The sequence below is a fragment of the Halyomorpha halys genome, unplaced genomic scaffold (genome assembly GCF_000696795.3).
Source record: "Halyomorpha halys isolate HHAL.00 unplaced genomic scaffold, Hhal_1.1 Scaffold338.1, whole genome shotgun sequence".
NCBI lineage: Eukaryota > Metazoa > Arthropoda > Insecta > Hemiptera > Pentatomidae > Halyomorpha > Halyomorpha halys.
Genome location: NW_027110850.1, coordinates 261,750 through 272,609, shown reverse-complemented (window position 1 = coordinate 272,609; position 10,860 = coordinate 261,750). Strand labels below are relative to the sequence as shown.

Below are 10,860 nucleotides of genomic sequence, written 5' to 3'. Positions count from 1 at the left end.
AGCTTTTATAGTTTTCGTACTATGAATGTGTTTATAGCAAGTTCAGAAAACTATAGAGAAAAAAATATGATCACACAAATGAGTTTTCTCGTCCATAATTACTGGAAAGTCTAAACGATTTATTAGCAATCGAAATTTTGCAATACAATCGAAATTTTGAAACCGTAACCGACCGGAGAACATCTAGCATGGATCACTCTTTGTTTGGATCGGCTTGAGGCTGGACATCACCAAGGAAACTTTTACTACTCATCTTCTTTTGTTGCGTTAGCAGATTTTGGTAATTGCATTACACATTATTATAATAGTGCATTATTAGAATATGCGTCCTTTCGTTAATATATATCGTATTCATTAAGCATAAAAATCAAGAATTGAGACCCGATAATTAAATTCAAGTGATAAAATGAAAATTTACATAATAACTAAGAAGAATCCCATTTGCCGCAAATCATAAATTTCCACTTAGCAACTCTTTTGTTTCTAGAATCGCAAACATGGCGGACATCGGATATTATGTCGGCTTGGGTACCTTAGTTTAAAACTATTTTCATTGATAAAGAAACAAAATAAAGTTAGGCTAAATGAAAGAAAACTTTAATATCTGCAAAATAGGCGGACTGAATTTCCAGATAAGTTAAATAAATGTTTCTTTGTTCTAGAAATTCTAACATGGCGGACGTCGGACATTTTGTCAGATTGGATAATTTAGGTTTAAACTATTTTAATTAAAAAAAGATGGGCTAAATGAAAGGAAACGTTAATATTGGCAAAGTAGGTGGTTAATGAAAAAATCCTAAATTTCCACAGAAGCTAGGTAAAACAATGTAAAAGTTTCTTTGTTTTTGAGACGCAAATATGGCGGATGTCGGATATTTTGTCGGCTTAGGTACCTTAGTTTAAAAGTAATTTCATTGATAAAGAAACAAAATAAAGATGGGCTAAATGAAAGAAAACTTTAATGTCTGCAAAGTAGGCAGTTGGTAATAAAATAGTGAATTTCCACTAAAGTTAAATAAATTCTTCTTTGTTCTAGAAATCATAACATGGCGGACGTCGGACATTTTGTCAGATTGGATAATTTAGGTTTAAACTATTTTAATTTTTAAAAAATGGGCTAAATGAAAGGAAACGTTAATATTGGCAAAGTAGGCGGTTAATGAAAAAATCCTAAATTTCCACAGAAGCTAGGTAAAACAATGTAAAAGTTTCTTTGTTTTTGAGATGCAAATCTGGCGGACATTCGATATTTTGTCGGCTTGGGCACCTTAAGTTTAATCTATTTTAATTTTAAAAGATGGGCTAAATGTAAGGAAACTTAAATGTCGGCAAATTAAGTGGTAAATGAAAAAATCCTGAATTACCACAGAAGCAAGATAAAATAATGTAAACACTTCTTTGATTTAGAGACGCGAATATGTCCGATATTTTGTCTGTTTTCATAAGTTAAAGCTATTTTCATTGAAAAAGAAACAGAATTTAGAGAGGTTCAATGATAAGAAATTATAATATCGGCAAAGTAGGTGGCAGATGATAATATACTAATTTAGGTTTAAACTATTTTAATTAAAAGAAGATGGGCTAAATGAAAGGAAACGTTAATATTGGCAAAGTAGGTGGTTAATGAAAAAATCCTAAATTTCCACAGAAGCTAGGTAAAACAATGTAAAAGTTTCTTTGTTTTTGAGACGCAAATCAGGCGGACGTCGGATATTTCGTCGGCTTAGGTACCTTAGTTTAAAACTAATTTCATTGATAAAGAAACAAAATAAAGATGGGCTAAATGAAAGAAAACTTTAATATCTGCAAAATAGGGGGACTGAATTTCCAGATAAGTTAAATAAATGTTTCTTTGTTCTAGAAATTCTAAAATGGCGGACGTCGGACATTTTGTCAGCTTGGGTACTTTAGGTTTAAACTATTTTAATTTAAAAAGATAAGCTAATTGAAAGGAAACTTAAATTTTTGCAAATTAAGTGGTATATGAAAAAATCCTGAATTACCACAGAAGCTAGGTAAATAAGAATGTAAGAGCTTTGTTTTAGACATGCAAGTATGGCAGACATCAGACATGTGGTATATGAAAAAATCCTGAATTACCACAGAAGCAAGATAAAATAATTTAAACTCTTCTTTGATTTAGAGACGCGAATATGTCCGATATTTTGTCTGTTTTCATAAGTTAAAACTATTTTCATCGAAAAAGAAACAAAATCTAGAGAGGTTCAATGATAAGAAATTATTATATGGGCAAAGTAGGTGGCAGATGATAATATACTGAATTTCTACAAAAGTTAAATAAACTCTTTGTTCTAGAGACCATTATGGTGGGACCTTGGACATTTTGTCTGCTTGATTCCCATAGGTTTAAACTATTTTCATTGGAAAAACAAACTAAATAAATATAGGCTATATGAATGGAAACATCAGACATTAGGCATTTTTCTGCTTGGGTACCTTAGGTTTGAACTGAATTTCTACTAAAGTTAAATAAACTATTTGTTCTAGAGACTCCAACATGGTGGATGTGGAATATTTTTTTGGCTTTAGTACCTTAGGTTAAAACTATTTTCATTGAAAAAGAAACAAAATAAAGATATAATAAGTGACAGGAAACTGTAATATCGCCAAATTAGGTGACAAATGATATAATGCTAAATTTCCACAAAAGTTAAATAAATGCTTCTTTGTTCTAGAGATGCTAACATGACAGATATCAAAAATTTTGTAAGCTTGGGTGCTTTAGGTTTAAACTATTTTAATTAAAAATGACGGACTAAATGAAAGGAAACTGTAATATGGGTAAATTAGGTGTAAGATGATAAAATCCTAAATTTCCACCCAAAATTAAATAAGTGCTTCTTTGTTCTTGATATGCTAATGTGGCAGACATCTGATATTTTGTCAGCTTGGGTACCATAGGTTTAAACTATTTTAATTTAAAAAGATGGGCTAAGTGAACGGAAAGTTAAATATCTTCTTAGGAGGTGGTAGATGCAACTTTAACCAGTATCTGATGAAAATTCTTTTTTAGTTAATTGAAAAGATTTGAAACAATGTATATAAACTATGATAAAATTTTATAATATGCAATCTTAAACTAGATTTGATATTAATTTCGAAACATGGTGAATTTCAGAAATCTAATCACCTTGGGTACCTTAGCTTTAAACTGTTTTAATGGAAAAAGCAACAAAATAATGATTGGGAGGAAGAATAAATAAAAGGAAACTTTAATAGTGGTAGATGATAGTATTCTAAATTTCCACTAAGGCTGGGTAAATGACGGAAGTAAACACTCCTTTGTTCTTGAGATGCTAACATCGTGGACGTCCGACATTTTGTCAGCTTGGGTACCTCAGGTTTAAACTTTTTTAATTGAAGAAGAAAGAAAATAAAGATTGGCTTAAAATGAAAGGAAACATTTAACATTGGTAAAGTAGGTGACAAATGATAAAATACTATCTTTCCTCAAAGGTTAGGTAAATTAAGAAAGTAAACGCTTCTTTGTTCTAGAAATTCGAACATGGCAGAATGTCAGACATTTTGTTAGCTTAGACACCTTAGTTATAAAATATTTTCATATATAAATATAGGCTAAATGACTGGAAACTTAAATGTCATCATAGCAGGTGGTAGGTGTAGGTTATTACTTTAACCAGTATCTGATAAAAATTCTTTCTTCTAGCGGCTTTTTATCAGTTACTTGTTAATTTAATTACTCTGACATAAAGCCCTTTTTAATGTATATTTTGCTATGTTAAATATAGAATAAACCTTTAAAATTAATTGAAATGATTTGAAGTATATAAAACTATTGATAAAATTTTATAATCTGCAATCGTAAACTAGATATGATATTGATTTGGAAACATGGTGGATGTCAGACATTTATTCAGCTTGGACACCTTAGGTTTAAATTATTTTTGTTGAAAAAAAAATACGAACAAAATAAAGTAGTAGAAAAAATAAAATAGGCTAAACCAAAGGAAACTTGAATATCGACAAATTAGGTGGTAAATGATTAACATTCATGGATATGTTACTAGATAACTCATAACTTTAACCAGTATCTGATTAAAAATTTGTCTTCTAGATTTTTTATCAGATGCTTGTTAATTTAATTACTCTTACATAATGCCCTTTTAAATGTATATTTGTGCCATGTTAAATCTAAAATAAACAATTAAAGTTAATTGAAACAATGTATATAAACGCAATTGATAATATTTTAAAATATAGAATCTTGAACTAGATTTGATATTGATTCCGAAGTTTGAGAAAACTTAAACACATTAATTAAAACAGATATTTATAAATATTTAATTGTTGGCAGTTTTAAATCAATAGTAACCACAAGACTTTAGATTAGCAGTACTAGTCCAAACACTGACACTAGACCAGTCTGCCACCAAATCAAGCAAACTTTGTGTCAGCCAATCTAAAAAACCTATCCTCATGCTTGCACATTCGGGAATAAGCTTTGATTTTGGCAAAGGCATAGCCACACTTATAAAATCTTTATTATGTATAGATAATTATCGTATGTGAATTTGATGACGTTGAGGGTTGAGCTCAAGTAGAAAAAAATAGTTTCTAACTATTTATTGGTTGCCAACGTTTCGACCCAGAATATAGGTTTTCAACATGACTTTTTTGTTTGGTGTAATGTACACAGTTAAACACATGGAGACTATCTATATTATTTATGTATGTATATATAGTTGACCGTAAAAATTGATATATAAGAAGATGGTCAGGGTTGCGGTCAAAAAGAAACAAAAATAGTTGTAAACTATTTTTGTTTCTTTTTGACCGCAACCCTGACCATCTTCTTATATATCTATATTATTAATTTTCAAAGTCTATTAGCTCTATTGTGGGTCAAAAACGTTACCAATCAACAAAACTATCTGTTCTTATTGATCAGAACCCACACTATCTCCTTCAAATAGAATGTTATGTAATATAATGTAATTTGGTTGAAGTTAAACCAGGAGTCATGTTACTTAATCTTCATAACTAGAGGCTGGATTTTAGTATGATGAAAAGATATTTCATACTTCTTAATTTATAATTATGTTGGTATTTTTAATTATTAATATTTATATTATTGACTACAATATGCTATTGTTAACATCATAAGATTGATAAGGAAAACACAAAATGTAATTTTAAAAAATATATTTAATCAGATACCTGATGAGATGACAACCCTGAAACGTTGTTATTCGTTTTAATGAAAAAAAAAAAAAAAATTGAAACAAGGAAGAGTACTTTTCATTCACAAAATGTAATTACTTAAAGTATTGAATTTAAAAAAAAAATTAAAATTAATCCCAAAAAGGGTACAACATGCAATTTTATGAAAAATAAAATAAGTGTTATTTAAATGTATTTTCCATGATTCAAATTTCTGACGATGTTTGATGGAATTAGGAGTTGATTAAAAATAAAATGCTACCGCACAGAGATCTGGTCTGTAATCATTATCACAATCTGGCCTATAGTTGTAACTATTCTTCTACTGTTCCTGATTTGTAAAGTGTCTTTCTGTATAGCCTGAATCATTCCAATCCAGAGAAAAGAATTCCAAATGGGTTGATAATTGTAATTATCTTGGTGCATATTTGGATGGGACGATAATTTACCAACATTATTCTTTTAAAAATTCAAATTCCCAATTAATTTTTATTAAAATCTAAGTAATTGAACTTAAACAATTAAATTATGCCAAAAACTCCAATTCAAATTAAATGTCAGATACCATGTTTTAAAACTGAGTGCTTCATCTTTTGACATAATATATGTTTAGCTAGCTTAACGGTTTTTTTTAGCTTCACACTGCTTATTGTGTTTTTAAAAAGTAAAAATATATTTCTGTGTTTTTCACTGTCTAGTAACCCCTTGTCCTGAAATAGAGTAAACAACTTAAACAATTTACATACACACACACACACACACATATATATATATAATTCATCGATATAGACCTATTTCCTGGCTGGCTCTCAGGAGTGATGGATTTTGGCAAACTAAATTTCCAAAAATTGAGAAAGAGAGGAATCCCAATTTCGATTTTTAAATTCTTATTACAATTACAATTAAAGTGATTTTAATAATATATAGAGAGAGGTAAAAGTAACACTATTAGAGTGTTAGGTCTGCAGATCGAGATCGTAAAAATAAAATTTTTATAGAACAAGCCAAATGGGTCTGATATTTGGGTTGTATTATAACATTAAAGCCTGATTTGTACCATCACCTAGGGAATATATTGGGCCCTGTTTAGAGTTATTATTTAATATTTTAGAGATCATGCATTAACCCACCCTGATTCTAGCAATGGTGTCCATAATGCATCAGTTATCTGTCTAGATTTAATTATTGAAGTTATTTTAATTTCATAATGAAATGTAGATAGTTGACTGTTGATTAATGCTTGAAGAAGTTTGTCGGGGGGTGCGGTCAGCAAAGAACAACATAAATAAACAAAACAATATTTATTTATTTTATGCCTAAATAATATGGCATAAAATAAATAAATATTGTTTTGTTTATTTATGTTGTTCTTTGCTGACCGCACCCCCCGACAAACTTCTTCAAGAATTATTTTAATTTCCTTTGATTTTAATGGTGAGAGATATAAACACAAAAAATTCTGCTTTGCTAAACCAATCCAATAATTGGTCATTCACGAACGTAACTTTCAGGACCAAGGGTTTGATTTTTTTTTATCCCTTGGTTATTTATGATATATACTGTTTACTTTGGAGTTATTCTAGAGGTAACCAGCCTATTCTAACCACAGCAAGTCTTATTTCTTAACTGTTAAAGAGAAGGAAATTTTCAAGTGCAACAAGCTAATTACTTAGTAACAGTCTAAATACTGTGTAAACAGTCACTCCAGCATAGCCATATATTGCCGATTTTCTTAAATAGTGGCGCATCTGACAAAGTTTGTGTTTGAGATATACCATAGATTGTACTGGTGACTGGAGTTGATTTGTAAGAACTCTTAATAGCTTTAGGAAAGTCAGAACGAGCTCTGTAAAGAAAGTTACTGCAGTCTATAGTGTGGGTTGCCCCAAGCATATGTGAGGGACGCCACAAGGGGATGTCAGTTTCTCAAACTATTAAAAAAATAATAAAATAAAAATTAATAGCAAATTTACAGTACAGTCCAGGATTTACTTTGCATAGTTTTTTTTTTCTATTTTCTTTCATACTCAATTGCTCTAAGAACAGAGTTGGGAAAAAATTAGTTTTAGTTGAAACTAATAGCTAAAATTATCTTGGTAATGATATTTATGAATGGTTCATTCATAAATGAGGGTCGTATCCATGGAAATTTTAACTAATAAGTTTTATATCTGTGCTTCCCTGTTCAATAGCATTGATGAAGCTATGATTAATTTGTATATGTTTTTATTGTTATAATTGGTGAATATATGTCTTTATACTATCCATTCATGACTTAGTTATAATTAAGTTAGCAAAAACTGGTTTCTAGTCATTATTTTCCTCCAATTAATTATCAGAGTTCTCAAAAGTTTAAACCAAATTAATTTTAAATGCACTGCTTCCTAATTATTTTAATTAATCAGAGTATAGGTTATATTAGGGGTATTCATGATGTTGTGTTAAATGTTATATGTTTTACCATGTTCAATGTTATAACTATAGGATTGTGAGCAGCCCTATTTGAAGTCATGTTAAACGTTAAATGCATAAGAGCCCCTAGCGGATTTTCTCAGCAACTTGTTGTATAAGCCTTTATGTTTATAACCTTCCTTCCAGACCCTCATGTTATTGTTTACTTCAGTTTTGATTTAAGTAATTAATTAAAACATGCCTAGAGTGAGTGAAAAGTGGAATTTGTGTGAAAGTTTAGCTTATGAGTGTCTTATTGATCTTCAAACTTGTGAAGAAGAGAATGAAGATGAGCTAATTGACAACTGTATTGAAAGTCACAACAACTAATATGGCGGCGATCTCAACTGGTCTATTGTGTGACATCATTCTCGATTTAACTGACCAAGTAACAGACTCTCAGCCATGTTAAATGTTATTTCGTTTTACCACGGCAAAAGAAGCCAATTTTTTTCGATTTAACACGAGTTTTTCCATTTAACACGCTTTAACATAGATCATGAATACCCCTATTATATTATATGATATTTAATACATTATAAATTTATTGTTTTAGTTTGAAGAGATGTCTACAAGTATAAATATTCAAGAACCTCTGATAAGGTTTGCTTCCCTGTGCCGGAGCATTCTACTCAGCAAGATGTGGTCTGGTGCTATCTATGGCCTGAAGACCAACATCTACAGACCTGCCAGCATCACTGATATGGAGCTAAGCAGCACGCATTGTCTACTTCTGGCACTGCTGCACTCGTTGGTAACAGCAGATGTAACCTTTTGTACATTGCTGGCTGACATGTGCAGCCGGGTTGAAAAGCTACGCTCAAGACACTACAAAGTATGGCTTTTGGAAGACTTTGTTTTTCCACAACCCGATATACAAAAGGCTATGGCTCTTCTCGCTGAGCTGATTGCTGATGGTACAATGAAGCTGCCACCGCATGTTTTGGGAATCATGTCATCTCTGGCCAATAAGTATGGCTTCACTAGTGTCCACCTCAAAGCTTTATCAAAGGTATCTCATTTTTAATTACTTATTATTAAGCAGTTAATACTTTTGTTGAAATAGTAGCTTATTTTAACAACGTCGAAATACAGACGTCCTTTTTGCATGCATGCTGCTACACTCCTTTCTTCTTTTGATATTAAAATATTATTCCTTAAATTTATACAGCATTACAGTAAACCTGTAACTCATGAGATGATCTGTGACAAGTAGTCTATTAGAAATTGATATCATTTCTATTAATGAAAGTTTATTTTTTAAATCTGAATCAATTTTATCAGTACTTCTATATGATTTCTTTTTTAGTTCGGAGTTTTTTGTAGGCACATCAGTAGTATATTTTAATATTTCGGCTGTTTTATTGGGTTATTTGGATACTTTTTGCTGAATATTTTACTATTTGTATTGCACATTATTTGGGTTTTTACTGCTTACAAATGTAGACTCAAGTTATTAAGCATATGAATAAAAAAAATAATGATTTATTTAATGGAAGATTATTGATTGACCGTGTGTGAAGATGAAAGGAATATGGTCCGGGTGCGGTCAAGAAAAACTCAAATAGTAGAAATATACTAATTTAATGAGCCAACGTTTCGCCCCACGTTGCAGGGCTTCATCAGGGCTATTTTGACGGCAGTCAAAACTAAAATGCTTAAAAAGCTAAAATGATTTATTTAATATATGAAATAATTTCAGAATTACATATACATAACTAAACTCAAATGTTATGTATATCTTGATCTTTCCCACCATGATTAAAGTATTTTTCCTCATTTAAATTCTAATTGCTTTCTTTAGATTGTACAATTGAATGGATGCTACATGGATAAAGCTTGAAACTTGTAGAAAAAAAAAATTCAGTCTCTTTTCTTCCAATTACTGAAACCTAAAATGGAAACTTGTATAAAGTTCTTGTGTTTTTCAATCTAATAACAGGTCGGGGAAGAATCCCTAGTATTCTTTCAAAAGGTTTGAATGAAATATGGTTTTATCCAATTTAATTTAAGTTCTCTCTCCTCTCATTATTCTGATCACAAATTTTGTTTCTCAATTTTCTTGAGTTGGTATCAGTAAAAAATTTAAATCAAGTGTCAGTAGAATGATGTTAAAATAAAATAGTATGTTAGAGTATGTTTGTGGAAGGATTATTATTAATCAGTAATGAGGGTTGAAGTAACACTCATTACGGACAACATTCCTCCTAACAAACTTTTTTTTTTAATAGAAGTTTTTTCGAATTCAGTTGCTATGTAAATTTGTATAACCTTCTTTCTCATATGACAATCTATAGCTCATTGAGGTATAAAGAAAAATATAAATTAGATTGACAAAAAAAGGTTACACTCGTCACCACGCATAAAAATACTAACCATGGTTATAACTTCTTAATATCTACTCCTGGCAACAGATGGTTGTAGAAGGAACAGATGATGCAAAATTTTGGCCCATCTTCATGTTGTTTCTTTGGGGGTGCACAAAAGAAGGTAACTCTCATTACTGCCACTTTTCACGCTTTTATGCCCCAAAAATTCAAGTAAATTTCCTGGCTCAGATTTTTTTTTTTTTTTAATTCTGTGATGTCCTTTAGACAGTTTCATTTGCATGTTGAGCTAATATTCATCCATGAATAAAGACCCAAATCTTACATGTCAAAATGTTAGTTATAGAAGATAGTGTGGGACAGTAACATCCATTCCTTTTCCACATGTTTTTACTTTCCACTATGTATAAATAGTTATTATATAAGGTGGTGATGAAACTCGTTCGTTTGAGAGTAAAAAAAAAAAAAGTGTTGAGCATTTCAATTAAAAATTTCGTTTTTAAGCCAGATTATTTTTGTTTTGGTGACAGTTATTTTTTGGGTGAAAAACAACATTGTCCTTATTTCTGTATACTAACAAACAAATTATCTAATATCTTATTGATACTTGATGCGATAGGAATTAAAGGAAAATTAAATAGTGAATTTCTAATCAATCTCCATAGCAATGATGGAAGGAAAGTGTAAAACTTCCAATTTTAATCGTATGTTATGTTAATATTAATTTTATGTTTGTTTTAGGAAGGCCTCAGTGATTTGGCGAATCAACTTCGAAGCGCAGTCATTAATAACAGTCCTGGAGATATTATTGCCATTGCAGCTGAAGGAGGAGACATAAATGGGTTGACAGAGTCTGGGGACAGCCTGATGCATTTGGCTG

The 10,860-nt window shown here is 30.5% G+C and overlaps 1 protein-coding gene across 1 annotated transcript in view; it reads left to right on the top strand.

The window, feature by feature from the left end:
- Positions 1-208: 208 nt before the first annotated feature.
- LOC106681450 (uncharacterized) overlaps positions 209-10,860 on the top strand; it is a gene marked incomplete in the record, with an annotated part of 14,834 nt that continues 4,182 nt past the window's right edge. The window contains 3 exon segments of the mRNA XM_067048947.1: positions 209-280; positions 8,210-8,665; positions 10,722-10,860. Of these exon segments, the coding sequence (XP_066905048.1) occupies positions 8,219-8,665; positions 10,722-10,860 (586 nt within the window).